General features: G+C 45.4%; 1 protein-coding gene across 1 annotated transcript; it reads left to right on the plus strand.

Annotated features, from left to right (window-relative positions):
• The first annotated feature begins 2961 nt into the window (after window positions 1-2961).
• Window positions 2962-4514, plus strand: LOC135915230 (uncharacterized). The gene is made up of 2 exons (XM_065448252.2): window positions 2962-3300; window positions 3599-4514. The coding sequence occupies exons 1-2, from the start codon at window positions 2962-2964 to the stop codon at window positions 4358-4360; spliced, it is 1101 nt and encodes a 366-aa protein (XP_065304324.2). The 3' UTR covers window positions 4361-4514.
• Window positions 4515-21960: the final 17446 nt, after the last annotated feature.

Below are 21960 nucleotides of genomic sequence, written 5' to 3' on the forward strand. Positions count from 1 at the left end.
CAATTAACCCGAGTTCTTGCTCGGTTCAGGATGTGCTTTGGACATACACAATCCCAGAATTTAATTTCGAAGTACTGGGTAATATTACAAACGTTACATTAGGTTATGTTATTTGACGATGCGTTTCATCGGCTAATCTTTTTGAAGTACTGCGCATCGAACAATTTGCTATAAGCTTCCACATTTTTATTTCAGGTGCATGTTTTGCCTTATAAATAATATTTTGAGTGTCTTGTTTGAATATGTTATACAGGTTATCTGTTGTGACAGGTTTTTACAATAGCATTTGCGCTGGAGTGTTTCCGGGTGCCTGTCCATTTTTTTCCTTCCCTCGTGCATGTGTACGGGCTGCTGGCTTTTTCGCGAATAGATTATTTACGACATTTCGCACGACAATCTGCGACATCCGGCTTCACCACGTGGTTAGAAAATGACTCCTTCTAAACAGCACACATGGTTAACGACACGGAGACTTGGCGTGCCTTGACAAAGCCTTTACACAGGTTTGCTTCTTAATGGGGTGTGAAGCGGAAGCTGCCCTTCACAAAAGCCTTTGTGTCCCCTGAGGGGCAAGGCATGGAGATGTACATTTCAAGGGTCCTGGAATTTCAGCTTCCCTTAGCTCGAGGCTAGTCTTGAACATGAAGCTACCAACCAAGTCTCTATTGTGACCACGAGTTTGCAGAAAGGGCCGCAGCTTCCTCCATGCTTTTCACCTTTTAGCACTACCCCTCTCATTTCAGCCTCCCTTGCCCCACGATAGGAATGCCTATTTTCACAGTATCCGAAGGCAGCTTCCCGGAATGCGCAAACAGCCATAGCTGCGCTCCCAGCAGACAGAGATGTGTCAGCAATTATCCTGCCAATCTCGTACTGCTGGAATGTGTGTCAAGGTGGTGGGGGGGGGGGGGGGGGCGCTACTCAAGGAACGGAGATAACTAGGCTTCAACCAAGTTCTCAAGGGAGAGCTTCGTTTCTGGAAACCCAAGGGCGCAATCGTGCAGCTTGAGGGCGAAAATGGCTTGTAAACTTCCTGTTAAGAACATGTTTTACAACCTTATGGCGATATCCAAAGTTTCAAAGTTTCGCAAGTTACCCAGTCTTCTATTACTTGTTCTACACTATCTGCACTCCATTACTTTTCTTATATACTTCACGCTTTGGAAGTGCCGCAACAAGCATGCCTATATCGAGAACACAACACTGAAATAATGAAATATATGTTATAAGTGCTTCGGAGTATATACAAGCTAAAGCACAATTTTTAGATGCTGTGATTTAGCCACAATGAAATTATTTATGTTTGCAGTTATTGTATTTCCACAAATACCGCGTTTACTGCCTCTCTAGAAACAAAAAAGCTTGTTCGGTGATTTAGAGAGGATAGCATGAGGTGTTAAAAAAGTTTTTTTTTCCTTAATAAAGCTACTTTCGTAAACATACCTAACAGTCAATAAAGAAAAAGAAAAAATTGCACGTTGGGTGGATTTTCAGTCGAGAGAAATCGATTTATCGAATAATGCAATATAAATAATAAAACAAACTCACATACTCGGATATTTGCAAATAATGATAGAATCTCTCTTTAGGTAACTAATTTTTCAGGTATTTAGAACAAAGTGTGGTCAAGACGCATTATTCCATCTTTTAAGAAATTTTTCATCCCTCAATGGACGATCATCAAGGCGCTTTACGTCGGAACTGAGTGCCAATCTTATTTGTTGATTTGCGATTTAAGTATTTAGTGAAAATAAATGACAGCGCTTGCTAGCTTCCTGATATCGAAGCATGTTTGCTGTATTGACAATTTTATTTACATAGTTGTTTAAATTGGCCGCGATTACAGTACAATATCATTTTTTAATTCAGAACATGCCGCTTCACTACATCGAAAATAAGATATGCCTGATTTGAGCCACGTTTCTGAAGGGTCTGTTGGCTTATGGCGTAGCGCTGCTCAACTCATGCATCGTGGATTCTACGCCGGCTGAACTAGACAGAATAAAATCGGGGTGAAATGCACGCATTGCACCTCATGATACCTGTCATACATTTTGTCATGTCCGATCTCAACATACGATCAACACGTGGTAAACTTTGAGAGCAAACACAAGCGCTTCAGTGCGTTGACGAAAAAATAAAAAAACCTGTGACATCGCTGCCTTCCATGACATAGGCTCTTTGACTAGGGTACTGGGACATGGCTGAACTACCCTACACAGCAGACTCTGGATGGCGATGTTAACAGCGCTCACCTTGAATACACTGGAGCCCACTTATAATATATTTTAGGTCACTATATATTGACAATCAAACGAAGAGGCGGGATAATTGGGGCACATGAATTAGCAGTGAGAACATTAGTCATTTGTGTTATTCCACACGGAAAAAAACATTGGGATCTTAATATAAAGGCTGGGATAAAAATTAAAATAATGATATAGTGTTCAAGCAAAAAATATATCACGCAGGATACTATTATACACGCTTTTTACTTCATCTTCTGTCTTTGTATATAATTTTTTCTGGATATTTCTGCTGCCCGTAAGGGAGCATGGCTCAGCATGGAAGAACACGAGAGAAAAGGGAGGTAAGGAGGAGAACGACATTTCCCCTGACTTTCTTTTCTTTCTTACAAGAAATGCCTTTTCGTAAAACACCACTGCCACCCCGCCAAGGGCTTCCTTCTTCTCACCTGGCCACATGAGAAGAAGAAAGCCAGAAGCAGAACAGAAGGTAGGCGTGTTAAACGGTCTGGGAAAGGGATGTTAAAAGAGCAAAGGCGAGAGAAGAGCAAAAGTGTGAGAATGGTAGGTAACGAGGAGGTTATCGAAGCAGCGAATCAGAAGCCTCAGTTTGCCGTGACGTCATGCAGACCCGTGAACCAATGAGCTCGTAGCAGACTGTTTAAAAAGTGGGGACGGAGCCAGCAAAGCTTCAATCCTCTCTGCAGATACAGCCATGAAGATCTCCAGAGTCTTCTGCTTGGTCTTCGGCCTCGTCCTCTGCCCAGTCTGCGAAGCCAAGCTGGGCCTCGCCTTGGTGCCGTACGTGTGGGCTAGTAACCTGGCCAAGGATGCGGCGCACACGCTGATCGCCTACAAGCTGTCTCTGGCTACGAAGGCGCTCGCCATGATCACCGGTAACCGTTCCTTCAGGGCCACCATCTCCTACGACTCTCACCTTGAGCGCTACGGAGATGCTCCTGCAGCGGCCGTTGAAGACGACCTGGTCCGGGGTGCTCTTAGGAGCGTCGCGTCTATTACGGCTGCTCCGAATCCAGATCATGTAGAAAACGAGGTTAGTGCTTCTTACAATGCTAAAGTTTGTGCTAGTTCTTTTACATACTCGTTAGTATATTATTGGATGCGTGTTGAGACGTTTAAAGCAGTTGTTAATTTAAAATTTACTACATGTTCCAATGCTTACACGAATAATTTGTTTTCCGTCACATCCGAGGCTGCTCTTGGTTGCAAAGTTTTTGAATAGGATGATAAACTCAGCATTACTAGCATGGTTCTCCTCATTGTATCTGTCGCTTTTCTCGGTTGTTCCTGCAGTTGTTCATACAACATGCGTTTCGTAATTTGTATTTCAGGTCAAAGTTGAGTGGCTGCCCAGCGTGCCGAAGCCCGCGATACGCCTTCCTACGCTGCCGCCGATGCCCAATATTGTGGTCCCTAAGGTAGTGGTTCCCCAGCTTCCAAGGATTGTGGTGCCCAAGCTGATGGTCCCCAAGATCGTCATGTCGGAGGTTGCTGTTCCTGACGTCGTGCAGTCTAAGGTTGACCTGCTGACCAACAAGATCAACAAGCTGGGCAGCAAGTCCGCCGCGATTCTTGGCGGTCCGAAGTACGTAAGCGGATACGTTCAGGGCGGCTTCCGCGTTGGTCATGGAACTGCTCCCGTCGCTGACGTCCACTTGCATTCCAATCCCGAGCCGACTCCAGTCTCCCCCGTCAAGCCACGACAGTTGACCGTTGTGAAAGACAACCCTCAGCTCGAGCAGGACGTGACCCTCGTGTCGGCGCCCGTCAACCACAGCCGTCCTGTCCGTTCCGTCGACGCCGGCGTGATGGGCCGTTACTTTAGGTTTATTCAAGCCAACGACGAAGGGCGCTGCGTGGCGCTGATGGTTTGCTCCATGGCCGCGCACCCCCAACACTTCGGCGTCTATGGTCGCAAGGTCGCCGACTTCTTCGATGACGTCAAGCCCTCGGCGTTCTCCCCAGTGGCGCCCTACAAGGAAGCGTCGCGTGTGGGTCGCAGCGGGCGTTCCTGTCGGTCCCGCTATTCAACTTGCCGGATGGATCCCAAGTACCTGGCCCGGCTCGGTGAATCGCATGTCCACGTGCTCTAGAGTGCAGCGGGCCCGGAGTTCCTCCTCTTGACTCACGTGTACAGCTCGCCCCATGTATATAGACTTCATTCTTGTGCATACAGCTTACGCTGATGTGCTCATCAGTCATGTATAGTAGTATAGCTGTATATCCATATATGTATATAATTGCATGTATATCACTGACCAGTTGCCTATTCGCAATGTAGAATGCTGTAAATATTGTAAATAAAGGTATATTTATTTTTACGTGCTGGTTTTTTATACATCTAGTCTCTGTCACGAAGTGCAGTACACTGCCGTAGACGAGGCTTTTGGCGCTGCTATTTAGCAGAATAGTCCACCATGTGCTTTACTGAAACGAAGCACTACGAATGACATGCTAATAATCGGCGACTGAGATGATAGAGAAGGAAACGACCAATTTCCCATTTATATTTCAAAAATGTTTTCGGAAGGAACAAAATGCGTTGTGCGCTTGACAGTTATGGCGTATATGCGAAAATACCTGAGTCTAGTTAGTCTAGTAGTCTAGAGAAGCAAATAAAAGCGTTATCAGGGGCGCGCATGCATCATTCAGAAAGGTTAAGTTACGAAATGGTAAATACGTGAAATTACTCGTATCACAGCATTCGTATTGGTACCTTGCATTAGTGTACACGCTCGCTTTCACGTCTGACAGAGGTGTAACATGGTGCCGAACTTTCTTTAAGCGCAGGCTTAAAAGTGCCTAAACCCGTTAGCCGGACGGGTGAACAAACGAGCTTCTTGCGAACACATCCCTTGCCTCCAATCCCAAATTTCGAACGATTGCTTAGAAAGGTTACGGTACGGACTGAGAGCGTTATCTAGTGATTGAAATTGCAGCAATTGAAGCCGCAGACGACAAAGGCTCCAGCAGACGGCACATGAGAGATAACAGAAATGCTCCACCAACTAAATAATAAACTTAAAAGAAACAATAAAATTGCAAAACCGAAACTTCACGGAGCAGTCCAACTTTTAGTGTTGTTTCTTGGTTCACGTTAGCCGATCAGGGGGCAAAGGCATGGCAGTTACTTCGGCACGGATAACGAAACCAACGAAGCGCTGGTTGTCGGCCGCGTGTACCTATCGCGCCTGGTCTTCTGTTGACAACTGTGGCAGTGACAGCTGCGATTCCGTCGATGGATGGATGTTATGAGCGTCCACTATGGAACGGGGAGGTGGGTTGCGCCACCAAGCTCTTGCTACTATGCTTCCTAATATCCTACGTGTTCCAATGAAAAAAGAAAAAAAAACACTGAACTACAACGTCCAAATTTTCTGATCCCCTATTGCGCACTGTGTTTTTGTATGTCTCCGTCTTCTGTCGTTTCCCTACTTTTCTTCCACCAATCCTGCAATCGCCTCTTACTAATGTCTATTGCGGACCTGTTTGATTCACCACTGCTCCCGCTGAACCCAAGGACTTCGAGGAGGCCAGTGGTGCCCCAATCGACCGCTGGGGAGACGTCTTCACATTCCAATAAAATATGCTCCGTCGTTTCCCTAGCTTTACTTTGCGAGGAGGCGCCACCATGCGTACCGAAGAGTAAACACCGGTATCCAGAATACGCGGCGCACATGTCACCTTGACACGTGTCACGGCACGTTGCTGCCGCTGCTGCTGCTGATGACGACGACGCCGATAATGTTGGTTTTGAGCAGCCACGTCGGAGCCGGGTGGTAACAGTGATTTAGCCTGCAACAGCTATATGGGCTGCTACCTGTCCGGACACCTAATTGAATTTGACCTAACTGCAAGGCAAAGTTTGTACGTATGGCAGGACACGATGCTAATGCGAATCATGAATAATGGCATTCCATTCGTTCCGGGAGGGCTGAACACCGTGTCTGCTTTTTATCACTTACCACACATGTTTTACATTTAGTCAATATTTATACATCTCCATAATCTTTTTTTTCTCCGTCAAGCTTTCCTGTACCGCTACGTATGCAACTGCTACATGGCGTACCACCTGGTGTAATAATATGCAATTGCGGTCCACGGGTGCACTCATAGACACTACGTGATGCGCGTCTCACATCGGAAGGCAAGTGGAACGGTAAGATGATGATGACTGTTGGTTGGCATGCGCTTTGAAACGCGGCAGTGATATCGTCACCTAGACAGCTTGATTTGACAGGTGGAGGAGGAGGAGACAAAGGAGAGGAAAGACAGGGAGGTTTGCCAGTGTAAGTACCGGATGGCTACGCTGTGCTGGGGAAAGGGGTCAAGAGAATAAAAGGGGAAAGAAGAAGAAGAGGAATAAATGGAAACAAGAAAATTCAAACAGTAACGTGAAACTACGGGCTACAACATACAAAGGCGGTCGCACAATTCACATGTCCTTAAAAACTTCACCAAAGCCCTTGACAAGTTTTGACAAGTTACACAAATCAGTGGTAAGTATGGTGACGATCCATTGGTACCTCTTTTTAAACTCCGCAGTTACGCAGTCGCCTAGCCAGCTTAATTTATTCAGGTACAACAAATTACAGGGTCTCTTACGATATCTCTTAAGAGGGGCACGGCGAAAGCTATTTCAGTAATTATTTGTCATTACTGCTCACTAGTAAGCATTTTCGGACATTGGTAATCAATAGTGGTCGCTATATGCCATCGCTAGAAACATTGATAATTTCGGAGTCATAAATAGACATTAAAATTATTACTAGTCATTATTAGTCATTACTAGTCAGTATTAAGATCTAACAATAACTAACTGTTACTATCAATCGTTTTCCAATCTTTCATCTGTCTTCATATGGCGTGGTGACACTTCGGCGGACACTTCCACGGTCAGGTGTGCTGACACAAACTTCACCATGAGCCTAGAAAGCCTTTTGCCTTAATATATATTTTTGTAGCATTGTTCTACACATCACCTTAAACTCCTTTTTGCTTCTCAAACGTTACTTCACTGCACTGCATGGCTCCTTGTGCATTTGCTTGACGGCGCGCTTCCTGGTGTAATAATATGCCACTGCAATGCAAAAATGTGAACACATCCACGCTACGCGGCGCGCATGCCACATTGCTTGTCTCCTTGCGCGCTAGAACGCGTTTGTGCGTCTATTCCAGTTGTGGTCAGCAACGTAGACAGTCTACGTAGTCATATCGCAGACAGCCACGATCGCTTCGCGCTAATGTAATGCAACTCGTTTCTAGCCGTCCAGAAGACGTACAGAAGACGCTTCTGCGATGTGAGGCCATCTCGCGGCGACAACAAAAAGTTGAGAAACTTGGCGCTCTTTGGCCATATCTGGCCCTTGCGCCACTAAACCACACACATTCGAAAAGTTGAGAAAAGCACACATTATTTCAGTATTTCAAGTATTTGCACCTGCGAACTTATGCAAAATGCGATGTAACCTTCATTAAGGGCGTAGGATAGCGTGTCTACGTTTTGTTAGGCGCAGAAAACCTTCCTTACGGCTGCTAAAGCGGCCTGCATAGTCGCCATCTTGTTTGTACAGGGAAGTAGCCTGTGTCCTTTTTGACTTCGATGCTGACTTCGCGAGGCAGTCTGCTTTGACCGGTTTGTGAGAATTTGAACGAGACTTAAGATGGGTGCTGTGCGCTTAGGTTTCTACTTTGCCGTCTATGGCAACAATTGAACAGAACCTACAAGGCATTTTTCTGCTATATGGTAGCAATTTCCTTTGTGTCTGAATGACAGAGAAGCTGACTACCGCGGAAGGGGCACGGGGTCGATCGCGGCGGGAATATATTTTTTCTCATTCCTAGTGATAGCTGCTACTTTACCATCCTCAACCAAAACGCCTATTCAATGGAGCCCATAACAGGTTACGCTGTAAAACACGATACTACCTGCTGCCCATAATTTACACGTTCATACGTAACAGAACTCACACCGAACACTGGCTCATGATTGTCCTGTCCTCTTTGTTGTGGCCCGCCATTAGCAGCATACTCTGCGTATACAGCAATATACGCGATAGCATGAGGTGGAGTAGCAAAGGAAAGAGATTAGAGGGACTGAATAAAATTATATCCGGAAAAATCATCATCATCAGCAGCAGCCTAGTTACGCCCACTGCAGGGCAAAGGCCTCTCCCATACTTCTCCAACTAACCCGGTCAAGTACTAATTGTGGCCATGTTGTCCCTGCAACACTGTTGTCCCATGTTGTCCCTTCTCATTACTAATATGGATGAGATAGTTCAAGTGGCTGAGGAGTTCTATAGAGATTTATACAGTACCAGTGGCACCCACGACAATAATGGAAGAAAAAATAGTCTAGAGTAATCCGAAATCCCGAAGGTAACGCCGGAAGAAGTAAAGAAAGCCTTAGGAGATATGCAAAGGGGGAAGGCAGCTGGGGAGGATCAGGTAACAGCAGATTTGTTGAAGGATGGTGGGCAGATTGTTCTAGAGAAACTGGCCACCCTGTATACGCAATGCCTCATGACCTCGAGCGTACCGGAATCTTGGAAGAACGCTAACATAATCCTAATCCATAAGAAAGGAGACGCCAAAGACTTGAAAAATTATAGACCGATCAGCTTACTGTCCGTTGCCTACAAAGTATTTACTAAGGTAATTGCAAATAGAACCAGGAACACCTTAGACTTCTGTCAACCAAAGGACCAGGCAGGATTCCGTAAAGGCTACTCAACAATAGACCATATTCACACTATCAATCAAGTGATAGAGAAATGTGCAGAATATAACCAACCCTTATATATAGCTTTCATTGATTACGAGAAAGCGTTTGATTCAGTCGAAACCTCAGCAGTCATGGAGGCATTACGGAATCAGGGTGTAGATGAGCCATATGTAAAAATACTGGAAGATATCTATAGCGGCTCCACAGCCACCGTAGTCCTCCATAAAGCAAGCAACAAAATCCCAATAAAGAAAGGCGTCAGGCAGGGAGATACGATATCTCCAATGCTATTCACAGCGTGTTTACAGGAGGTATTCAGAGACCTGGATTGGGAAGAATTGGGGATAAAAGTTAATGGAGAATACCTTAGTAACTTGCCATTCGCTGATGATATTGTCTTGCTTAGTAACTCAGGGGACCAATTGCAATGCATGCTCACTGACCTGGAAAGGCAAAGCAGAAGAGTGGGTCTAAAAATTAATCTGCAGAAAACTAAAGTAATGCTTAACAGTCTCGGGAAAGAACAGCAATTTACAATAGGCAGCGAGGCACTGGAAGTCGTAAGGGAATACATCTACTTAGGGCAGGTAGTGACGGCGGATCCGGATCATGAGACGGAAATAATCAGAAGAATAAGAATGGGCTGGGGTGCGTTTGGCAGGCATTCCCAAATCATGAACAGCAGGTTGCCATTATCCCTCAAGAGAAAAGTATATAATAGCTGTGTCTTACCAGTACTCACCTACGGGGCAGAAACCTGGAGGCTTACGAAAAGGGTTCTACTCAAATTGAGGACGACAGAACGAGCTATGGAAAGAAGAATGATAGGTGTAACGTTAAGGGATAAGAAAAGAGCAGATTGGGTGAGGGAACAAACGCGAGCTAATGACATCTTAGTTGAAATCAAGAAAAAGAAATGGGCATGGGCAGGACATGTAATGAGGAGGGAAGATAACCGATGGTCATTAAGGGTTACGGATTGGATCCCAAGGGAAGGGAAGCGTAGCAGGGGGCGGCAGAAAGTTAGGTGGGCGGATGAGATTAAGAAGTTTGCAGGCACGGCATGGCCACAATTAGTACATGACCGGGGTTGTTGGAGAAGCATGGGAGAGGCCTTTGCCCTGCAGTGGGCGCAACCAGGCTGATGATGATGATGATGATGATGATGTCCCTGCAAACGTCTTAATGTCATCCGCCCACCTAACCTTCTGCCGCCCCCTGCTACGCTTCCCTTCCCTTGGAATCCAGTCCGTAACCCTTAGTGACCATCGGTTATCTTCCCTCCTCATTACATGTCTGGCCCATGCCCATTTCTTTTTCTTGATTTCAACTAAGATGTCGTTTACCCGCGTTTGTTCCCTCACCCAATCTGCTCTTTTCTTATCCCTTAACGTTATGGCTATCATTCTTCTTTCCGTAGCTCGTTGCGTCGTCCTCAATTTCAGCAGAACCCTTTTCGTAAGCCTCCATGTTTCTGCCCTGTAGGTGAGTACTGGTAAGACACAGCTATTATGCACTTTTCTCTTGAGGGATAGTGGCAACCTGCTGTTCATGATTTGAGAATGCTTGCCAAACGCATCCCAGCCCATTCTTATTCTTCTAATTATTTCAGTCTCATGATCCGGATCCGTGGTCACTACGTGCCCTAAGTAGATGTATTCCCTTACCACTTCCAGTGCTTCGCTACCTGTCGTAAACTGCTGTTCTCTTCCGAGACTGTTAAACAATACTTTAGTTTTCTGCAGATTAATTTTCAGACCCTCCCTTCTGGTTTGCCTCTCCATGTCAGTGAGCATGCATTGCAGTTGGTCTCCTGAGTTACTAAGCAAGGCAATATCATCAGCGAATCGCAAGTTGCTAAGCACAACTCTAAAGCCAGCTACTTGGAAGGAATAACCAAGCTGTCAACAAGAAAGTACCATGCGAACTTTATTACCACATGTTGACCGCGTAATATCGCAAGAGATAGCGTTTAAAGCTTAATAAGTTCGTGGTACTTCTTTTTTGGTCTACTGTCTGCAGCCTCAAGAGCAAATGTATTGTAACACTCGTGTGGACATTTCGTTGGTTTGTCATGCCATGTGGTATAAGTGTTCTGCACTTTGTTAGCCGTAACCTGGCGGGGGACATGTAGCCGACTAATAAGCCACAATGTGGTCTTTCACGCTGTTGAATAAGTTTACCCTACGTGCACTGCCACCTACACTTCAGAAATCTGTGATACCGATACTCCGTGATAGAGTGAGTAAGCGCCACTGAACGAGGACGTAGAAAGGAAGAGATACACCCTCAGTGCTGCCTCAGTGTACCGGTTTCTTTCTACGTCTTCCTTCAGTCGTGCCTATACACTCTATAATGGATGCTAACCAACTAGCCCGCCAACCCGTTTTAGCCAGAACTCCACTGGAGTGAGCTAAGTACGCCTATGCATTCTGCCACTTGCTCGTCTCGAAGCAGCCCGGTGTCATCTTTATTCTTACAAATTTCCTCCACCAATATAAATTCCTTATGTTCATTATGAATATGATCGGACTTATCGGCAGGTAACTCCGCTACCTGCACATAAGGCAGAGCCGGTCCTTGAACGGTCGACCGCTGGGAATGTATATGTTGACTTCGCATTTGTAGCCGTAATCTGTTTAAAAAAATAGAAGCATGGACCTCTGATTCGTCCTCGTCATACATTGAAGTAATTGCTCTGTGGAGGTTGCGTTGTGCCGCTGAACACGATGTCGTGAGTTCGATCCTAGCAGCGGCGGAAACATTTCTTTGGGGGCGGAGCGCCGGAATCCCTCGTATGCCGCGCCTCCGGTTTAAGTGCCCCAGTCGTTTGAAGTTATCCCGGAGTTTCCCCACTACGGCGCAACTTCATAATCAGATAGCAGTTTTGACCAGAAAATCTCAAGATATATTATTAAGGCGAAAGCCTTGACAGGCTCACAGGTCGAAATACTGCCCACCCGGCAGTATCTGAGGAACATTCGATGGCATCTGAACCCACGACCTTTGGCGGCTGCCACACTCACTTGCTGTGGTGGTAAATAAGGGAACGTAAATTAGGACACAGGTTAAAAAATTGGCTGAAGGCTTAGTAGGTTAAGCCTACAAGATTGCGAAATCAATACCCTTGGTTGCGCCTTGGTTCGGCTGATGGTGTGGACATGGTTGCCCTTTGTTAAACTTATGGCTATACATCATGCGACATTATGCAAAATAGAAGTGAAGCGTGCAGACAGGACGCAAGAGTAGAGAAGTGGACAACACGAACGCCGACTATCAACTGAAGGGAGCACTGAGGCGAGAAGGCATGCGCATGCGCAGATGAGTTTCGTATCTTCTTTTTTCGCCTCAGTGCTCCCTTCAGATGATAGACGGCATTCATTATGCAAAATAGAAGCGAGGAGTGCAGAAAGGACACAAGAGTAGAGAAGTGGATGGCGTTCGTGTTGTCTACTTCTCTACTCTTGTGTCCTGTCTGCCCGCCTCACTTCTATTTTGCATAATGAATCGTTACCAACTAGCTCAGCTTTCTGTCGTTCTAAGCATCATCCGACAAAGCGCAAGGCGGTGCGCCGACCACTGCGAGGAGCCGAGCTGTAGCCCCCATTTATCCTCCTAGCGTGACGTCACACCAGCGAGCGCCCTCTCTCAGTAGCGCCGCAGCAGCGGCGCGCAACGCTTCACCTCCACCATCGATGCCTCGAGCTGGGGCCCGTCTCTCGGTCTGGCGTGACGTCACACGGTCACGTGACGCGCAGCTGTGTAAGGAGGCGCCACGACCACCGATGGGCCGAAAGTGCGAGCAGTATTGCTTTCCCAATAAAAGACTGGTGTAATAACGCACGCAAACCCGTGACCTTTAGGTGTTAATTAGAGCGATGCTCATTACGACAAAATGAAATAGAGTATAGTTAACTAAGACACTCAAAGCCAGTACTGTTGCTGTTAATTATGCACAACTAATTATGATAGAAGTAATTAAGGCACGCGGACATGCAGCCTTCGGTGGGAGTCAAACACGCAATCTTTGGTGTCAATTAGCCCCAATTAATTAAGATAGATCTAGTTCAGGCACGCAAATACGGCCTATGGTGGGAGTTGAGCCTACCACCTTCTGGGTTATTTGTCACGGTTAATTACGATAGATGTAATTAAAGCACTCGTACCCACGGACTGTTGTGGAAGTCTAACCCGCGACATTGGGTGTAAATCAGGCTAAGTTAGCTTAGATAGCTGCAATTAAGGCACTATAACACACGCCCTCTAAGCCACCACTGTTAATTAGGCACAGCTAATTAAGATAGATGTAGTTAAGACACTTGAACATGCGTACATTGGTGGGAGTCGAACTCGCGGCATTTGGTGTCAATTACGCAAACCTAATTTTGATAGACGTAATTAAGACACTCGAACATACAGCCTTTGGTGGGAGTCGTACCCCCGATATTTGGAGTTCATTAGACATATTTAGTTAGATTACATGTAAATCAGGCAGCCTAACACGCGGTCTATTTGGAGTCCAGCCCACCACCTTCTGGGTTAATTAGTCAATATTAAGATATATGTAATTAAGCCACTCAAATTAGGCAAACTTAATTTTCATAGCTGTTTTTAAGCCACTTTACCACACGGCCTTTGGTGGGAGTCGAACCCGTGAAATAGCCGCCGTGGTCCCTCAGTGGCTATGGTGTTAGGCTGCTGAGCACGAGGTCGCGGGATCGAATCCCGGCTACGGCGGCCCCATTTCGATGGGGCCGAAAGGCGAAAACACCCGGGTAGTTAGATTTAGGTGCACGTTAAAGAGCCCCAGCTGATCGTAAATTGGTTTTGGCACGTAAAACCCCATATTTTTTAAACACGTGACATGTCGGGTTTTAAGGCACAGTTAATTAAGAAAGAGGTAAATAAGGCACTCGAACCCACGACCTTTGGTTTGAGTCGAACCCACGGCCCTCGGTGCTTATTAGGGCGAAGTGAAGTAAGGCACAGTTATTGAAATAGAGCTAATTGAGGCATTGAAACCAACGACCTTTGGTGGGAGAAATCAAGTGATACGAAGTAACAACGCACTCGAAGGAGCATGTCAAGTAATTTAATTAATGTCTCATGAGTGCGCCGGCGTTTGCTTCATCCCCTTAAGCGTATGCCGGATTGACTGTCGAATTTTTTTCTAAATGATACGTTAAAAATCGCGGACTTCAAGTCGTGCTGGAAATTCTGACAAAGCAAACAATTAACGTTTCGAACTGGCGAGAATTATGCGGGACATGTTTGCGCATTCTCTCGTTTTATCACAGCCACCTGAATTTTCCAGTGCAACTGCTCAAAAGAAGCAGCCTCGCTAAAAATTGGGCTGTTATTCTCCAATGTCGCGATACTGCAGTGAGTCCTGATGGCGATACTCCAGCGATGTCTTCTTTTGCGCTATTTCTTTTTACCCCTTTTCGCCCTTCAACAGTGGTACGAGCGATGATTCACCAACGTTATTAACGGCATCAGCAGGCCACAGACAATGTATGAGTGGTCTTGAGTCGTTGGTCTCGCCAAACGTCAAAAGAAAGAAAAGAGAGAAAGGTACAGAAAGAAGAAAAGAAAAATTATGCAGATACCACTCACTGCGGGAATCGATGCATGCGAAGCTTTCCGCGCTGGATGCTTTCATTGACCACAATTAGCGGAGATGCTGGTGGCTAAAGCTTAAAGGGAAGCTGAAAGCTTATCCAGAAAAATGAGTGAAGAGCAGTACGCCGTGGTTTTCAACCCTCTGAATTCGAATATCGCATCGAAATCAAGCGAAAGAAAGCGCAAACATATTTTATTACCACGAAAAGTTGAGCAGCAGGCACGCCCAGCTCGCGCGCCTCGTTTCCGCTTGTGATTGGTCGGGCGCCTCGTGACGTCAACAATGGTGTTCGTCCGGACCGACTGCTGCCGCTACACACGAAGCATGGCGCAAAGTATTTTGGTGGTGCTTTGCTGAGACGGTCATGGAAATTTTCGAGAGCTTGCGTTTCTCTGAGGAGTTCGGCGTTAAGTCCAAACTCTACGAGAGCGATTTTGTGCGCGACGGTGACGAGCGACGGCGTCGAGCGACAAAACGCGCCGTCGCTTGAACAAATGGCTCGGTGTTGTCGCTCGATCGCTCGTTTCTAGAAATCTGGAACTCGTCGCTCGTCACCCGGAAATGCTATGAGCGACTAGCCAATTGTGCGAAGCCGAAACTGGATGCACATAACTCAAATACTACTGTTTGTCGCACGGAACGAGCAAACTATTGAATTTTACACGTGCAAGAATAAGAACCTAGTGCAAGACCTTCAGAAATATTTTATGCTCCTTCTTCAGTAAAATACATCAACTTAAATTGACAAAGCATGCGTCACGCTAATTTCGGCGCGTATATTGCTGCCCTCATACCGGGAAGTCGCCGCTCGCGTGGAGTTCGGCTTGCAGACGACGAGTGAACGCGACAGCCATCGCCTTGCTTGTAGCGCTGTCGCTGTCGCGTGCAAAATCACTTGTAAGGGGTTTATACTTGTACATACTACACGTACTTGTACATATAACATGGACGAGCCGATTGCGAAGAGCCGGCCTCTCCAAGAAGCAAAAAATGCTGGTGCAAGCACGGCTTTACGCGCGAACGAAGGCGAAGTTTTAGCATTTCCTTGTGTTGGAAATGTTCTTTGGCGAGTATGTTTGTTGCTAAGCTGCATTCAGCGTTCCAGTGAGTACGTTTCCGGGCAAACAACTGTAGTGTTATGTTCCTGCATGCCTCCTCGTAGAATGTAAGCGGTGATGCGATCTTCAGCATATGTGCGCTGCCTCAAAGCTGTCGGCAATATACACAGACGGTTTAAACGCGGGAAAAGTTTACCGGCTGTTGTAGCACGTGTAGTATAGAACATTCATCAGCGCGCCATACGCAGGCTACTCGTAACCGGCGAATTCCGTCGGCTACGTGAGATGGTCGGTTTCTTATGTGTGCGAGAGAAGGGGGAGCGCAGTGTCTTGGCGTGAGCAGGCTTTCCAACACATGCAAACTTTACGCTTGCACTGCGTTATGGTAGCTGCATGCAGGCTGTTTCACAACACACGTGCGAATAGAAAATTCGCGGCGCTTGGCGATGAAACCTGCGTCAAGGGTGGGAAATAAACATGCACCTTCCGTTCAGCGTGCTAATTATTTTTCTAGGAGAACTCAAAGCACGCATTATTGATAAACTCCGGTAGTAATCGTCACGGAAGTGGTTAGAGCGCAACACTGTTGTTCTTGAGCGCTTGAAGTTGTTTCGCTTCACAGTAGCCTCCCACTTAGCTGAAAGCTTCTTGTCTTGCAGGAACTAACAGAACATCGGAACATCGTCGCGGCCGCTAATGTTCGTGCAAGCGTAGGCTGCACAGAACGCCAGCATGATCGGCCAACATGTTCAATTGATGCTGCGCACGTCAACTACCACTCCTATATACACACAAATAAAGGAATGTAGGGTAGAGCAAAGCAGATTAGGATGGCACGCACGCAGAAATGGAAGCGCTGCAGATTCTACAATGCTTCTGAGGGGAGTCACGGATAATTACAGGTGTCAAGCGGCTATTGTGGCGATGGCCAGGCAGCACCAAAGGGCATTGTGCACATTGGACTCGGTGGGGTGAAAACGAGTTTCTCCCGTCGCCTTTTCTCTCGGACTCGGGCTGCCGTCTATATACACGCTCTGAACCAATCGCCGACGCGGTGTGAGCGACAGCGGCCCACTGCAGCAGCAGCAGTGGGAAAGTCGAACGACGAGGCAAAGAAAGCTTCACTTTGAAACTTAGCACTTTTAAATGCAATTATACTATGGTCTATCCAGGCACATTATTGTAGGCGCATTCGCTTTTGAAAGCAGTGTGTTGATTTAACCATTTGAATACCATGCTTGTCCAAACCACTATGCGTCTTCACCGACGCTAACACAATACACGCTCGCAAATATCGCTTATTTCAATGTTTATGGTTCGGCGAAGACGCATAACACCTCCTCGGGGATTACTTTTGCTTTGAAGATGATAGCTTGCCATCTGCAACACTCTAAACCACTTAAACAGGACTGCACAAGGCGCGGCTAGCGACCTGATTTGCAGTGGCTCATGGCCGCATTTACACTTATATGATGTGCACATGCCATGATCTGAAGATGCCATATGATGAACAAAACATTTTTTTGTTGCAAGAACAGTACACTACAGCTCACGCTGGCAGCGTAAGGCTCGCTCGAAAAATGTGTGATGGCGTTGAATCTCTTGCTGTGCTATGAAACGAAAGGGTCATGAGCGAGGTAGTTTGGCAAAATGTACTTGTTGGTTGCCTACAGAACCATCTGATTCAAAACAACAATTTGTTTGCTAATCTATTTACGTGTTTCCAGATACCTTGAACCAACCTGCAGCCGCTTTTCATCTGATTGTAGTCCAACGAAATTGTGAAATACGCATATTTATTTATTTAGTGGCATATGTCGATTGAATATTTGTGGTAAATTCGAAAGTTACAAAAACGAAGGGAGCATTTTGAGGCATTCTGCATCAGTGAAAGAATCATGCGCTTTCCCAGTATGATTCGATTGAATATGAAATACTTTTATATCGTAGCGACTAACTCGATTATACTCCAATTTACAGATTTCTGGAAAAACAGTATTACTTACGAAGCTTATATATTTAGCAAATGTGAAGGATAATAAGAGACATATGCGGGGAATATTTTAACTGTGTGTGTCAATTGTGGGTGAAATAAACATATTTAAGCCCTTGTTTTCAGCCCCCCTAGCGCCGTTTCATGAAATGCTTCAAAAGGTTATCCGCTTCCCTGGGAAGGCAATAAATGCCAGACGTTTCACATTTTGAGCAAGGGGGAGCATCTTATGCGTGGCGTCAATCTAACGAGTGAAGTGTGGGATCAATTAGGTGTTTAGAATGTGTTTACATAATGCTCACCCTCTAGGAATTTTTATATTTTATAGGAGCAATGCAGTTGCTTTCTTCCTGTTTCCTCTGTGAAATATATACACGATACAGCGTCTATATTTCATTAAAGGAGAAAGAAATTGAGTCATGGGTGATAAAGTTTAGTGTTTGTAACTCAAAAATAGCCTTTGCAGACTTAATCAAGCGTTCCAGAGCGTCATGCAGCCATTAGGAGCAACGGATCCAGGAGCCCTACAGCAAATAGAAGAGTAACCAGCTTTGCACATGGTGGAAATAAGGCAACTGTGACGTCTATTGTGTGGCGAACCTTTCACACACCTGGCTGAAATACAAGCGTTGCAAATAATTACTTAAGCCTTGTTTCTTCCTTTATTTCATGCGTCATAATTGGTTCCTACTTAGTACCTCCGGTTTCCTCGGTGAACTGTGAACTTAACAAGGCACGCTATTATTATTAGAAATAAGTAATTAATATGGGGTGCGTTATAGTAATTTGAAGAAAACTATCAATATTGCAGGTTAATGTCGGCATCTGCAATGAATTGCGCATGGAAATTCTCTCGGCCATCATATTAACGTTTTAAGAGCGGAGCAAAATTCTGCCCACTGTCTTGGCACAGCCACAAAAGTCAGGAAAATAAAATTTACCAAAATTGCAGAGAACGCTATGGAAAACTTTTTTTTTAAGTAAATGCTTGTGGAATACCTAGAGCTGCTGGAAAAAATACTTGTTTAACTCGTGCTTGAAATTGTTCTACTAACATTTTCCGCGATGTTCCTTAGAGCCCAGAAAGAACCGTGTGTTCCACAAAGGAGACATTTCGCCAAAGTAGGAGAAACGTCTTGGGTTATTCGATGTGTAAATCTGAAGGGCTTCAATAATTACGGCCTGCTCAGAAAAATACGCATTCATGTGCTCCTAGCGGTGTAAGATTAAGTGGCTCGAAATTTAACACGAAGCTCTAGTACAACTACAAGGGCCACCTAGATGAAACATTAAGAAACGGAGCTGAATAGTATGGCAGATCTCTGCGTGACGTTAATTGTGTATGAGTCGAATACCGCTTTTGCAGACCATTTCTTAGGCAAGTGTTTCAATCTCTCACGTTGCCATTATCAGGTACGCTTGCCCATTTCCCGAGAGAGCGAGAGCACAATTTTATGGCAATGTGACACAAAAATCTAAAATTTCTCTCTTAATTATGAGCGCTGAAAATTATTACTCAACTCACATTTATCTCCCATTTTGATGCGTCATACGGGATTCGTACTTGAGTCCTCCGGTGGGCTGGGCAAAATTTAAAAAATAAAAGCACGCTGTTCATATAATTGTTACAAATATTAGTTAAGCTGGATAAAAAAAAAGCAGCGCAATCACACCAGAGACCAGAAGATGATGACTGGTCCAGCTATTCCCCTTGTCTTCTTCATCTGGTGTCGCATGTGTTTTCGTTTTACAATGTAGACTCTAGCCCAGGTTCACCACTTTGCTATTTCCAGAAGCCTCCTTTTTTTCGGTATTTTCATGCTTTAGAGCACATTTGCCCAGTGAACTTGGTGAGCTAAACGAAGCACATTGTTCATGATATATCACAGAGAGGACCAGGTGTTTGGAGGTATGTAGGCAAATTTCAATGTGGGCGGGGTAAATTGCAGCAGTTGCAATAAATTATGTATGCAACGGCTCTAGATTGTTATGAATGGTTTACGAACGTGCAGATTTTGGCCCTTTTCCCTGGCGAAACTACAAACGTCAATCACATATTATTTGGCGAAAATGAACAAAACAAAATGAAGAACAGAGTGAAGCAATTACCTATCATTTAGTTGTGTCACCTTCCCTCGAGAATTATTTGCAAAAAAGTGTTCTGATCCTGTCACGAATGCACACCAGGTGTTTAATAAACTGACCTGTTTAAGCTCTGGCAGCTGTAAAATGCTTCATATTACAATTTTTACAGCGTGACAGCTTCAACGAGCACAGAATACACAATGTACCAGTGCTTTTTTATTCCGCCCCAATCGGAATGCGACTGACACCGCAGGGAATCGAACCTGCCATCTCGCGTTACGCAGTGCAACGTAATCGCCACAGAGCCAACGCGGAACGTGGTCCGAAGGGTTCGTTGTGTATTAAAATTGCGTTCCTTTGAGCAGAATATTTCTTTGCGCCAGCCTGAACTCGCTTGTTAGATTAGCGGTTTAGGTCGAAATTGAAGCACTTGCACTCAATTGTTGCGGTCGAAAATAGCAGCGGCATAACTTAGTGACCCCATGCGGCTGACAAAAACAATCTCAGAATTAACACTCACAACATGTACGTAAATAAAAGCAGGGTTTCAGTTTGCTGTATTGCCAGGTGATATATTTCATTGGCTTAAGTTTAAGCCGCCGAGGTTGCGTTGAGGCTTCAGCTCTGCGCTGCTATACCCGAGGACGCGGGATCGAAACCGTTGCCTCCACCACCGCATTTGCAACGGAGCGAAACGGAAAAACGTCCATGGACCTTGCATTAGGTGGAGGTTAACGAGCCCCAGGTGGTGTTATTTTTATTAGTCATGATATGACTAATAAAAATCAGGACCCTCGGTTAACCCCCTCTCTTCTCGTTTATTACATAACGAGGGTTTCGAATCCAGCAACATTGATGCCTTCAGGTAGCATGTGTGGGTTTATTGACCAGTTGCCTTCACCCAAAAAGATGACGTTCTCGTGACGCCTGCGGCAAAAAAGACGTTCCACGTCCGCCGCCAAGGTCTATGAGTGGTGGCGCTGGCTAACACTCCCAGGGTTCTACTGCTACACATAAATACCCAAGAAAGTGGATGGGGAAACAGCGCCGCGGTAGCTCAATTGGTAGAGAATCGCACACGACATGCGAAGATTGTGGGTTCGGTTCCCACCTGCGGCAAGTTGTTTTTTCATCCACTCTAATTTCCATAAATTTATCGTTTCTTTATTTCATTTATTAAGCACAAGTTATACCCCCTATGTTGTCCTTGGTGTTTGTTGGCTTCTTATGATTCTCCATGTCAAGGAATATTGATAAGAAAAACTGCTGATGTACAAATGCGTTGCGAATATATCCTTCAATGCGTACAAGGTGATCTGTTGTCGACCGGCCTTCTCTGAAGCCACACTGATAGGGATCAAGTATATTGTTGAGTTCAAGGAAATGTATGAGTCTGCGATTAACCCTTTTTTTTTTCAAAAAGCTTACACAGGCAGCTTGTAAGAGCTATCGGGCGATAGCTTGCCGCCAGCGATGGATCTTTCCCCTGCTTCAAAACAGGGACAACAATTGCTTCTTTCCATGCAGTTGGAAGGTATCCTGCAGCCAAAATGGTGTTGAAAATTTTGAGTAGTGTAACTTGGGTGTCATTGTTTAGGTTTTTGATCATTTCATACATGATTCTGTCAGAACCCGGTGAGGAGCTCCTGCATGACCTCAAGGAAGCTCTCAACTCGGCAATAATGAAAGGAAAGTTGTATGGTTCATTCTGTCGACACTTTCTCATGAGTGGCTTACATTCTTCTATTTCTTTATATTTCAGAAATGATTGCGAGTAATCGTTCGCACTTGACACGCTCTCAAAGTGCTCTCTATGTGAGTCAGCCTGATCTTGCAGTGTATCGCATTGTGCATTTACCAGAGGGAGTGAATGTTTGTCGCCCTCTAATTCTATTTACCCTGTTCTAGACTTTCACGTCATCTGTAAACGAGTTAATACTCGATAAAAACTTCTGCCAACTTTCTCTTCTGGCCTGTCGGCGGGTTCTCCTGCCTTGGGACTTAACTTTTTTTAATGTTGACAAGATTCTCTGCAGTGGGCGAAGCGCGTAGCAACCCCCACGCTTTGTTCTGATTCCTACGTGCGATTCTACATTCATCCTTCCACCACGGGACACGCCGTTTGCATGCCGAGCCACTTCACGTATGCATTTAGATGCGGCATTTATTATGAAGGCTGTAAAATACTCCACAGCACCATCAATTCC

Source organism: Dermacentor albipictus, chromosome 8 (assembly GCF_038994185.2).
Source record: "Dermacentor albipictus isolate Rhodes 1998 colony chromosome 8, USDA_Dalb.pri_finalv2, whole genome shotgun sequence".
Taxonomy (NCBI): domain Eukaryota; kingdom Metazoa; phylum Arthropoda; class Arachnida; order Ixodida; family Ixodidae; genus Dermacentor; species Dermacentor albipictus.

Excerpts from the sequence above, each read along its gene's own strand:
- LOC135915230 (XM_065448252.2), top strand. The coding sequence starts at position 2,962 with ATGAAGATCTCCAGAGTCTTCTGCTTGGTCTTCGGCCTCGTCCTCTGC. Across the intron at positions 3,301-3,598 it reads CAGATCATGTAGAAAACGAG|GTCAAAGTTGAGTGGCTGCC; the intron begins GTTAGTGCTTCT and ends TTTGTATTTCAG.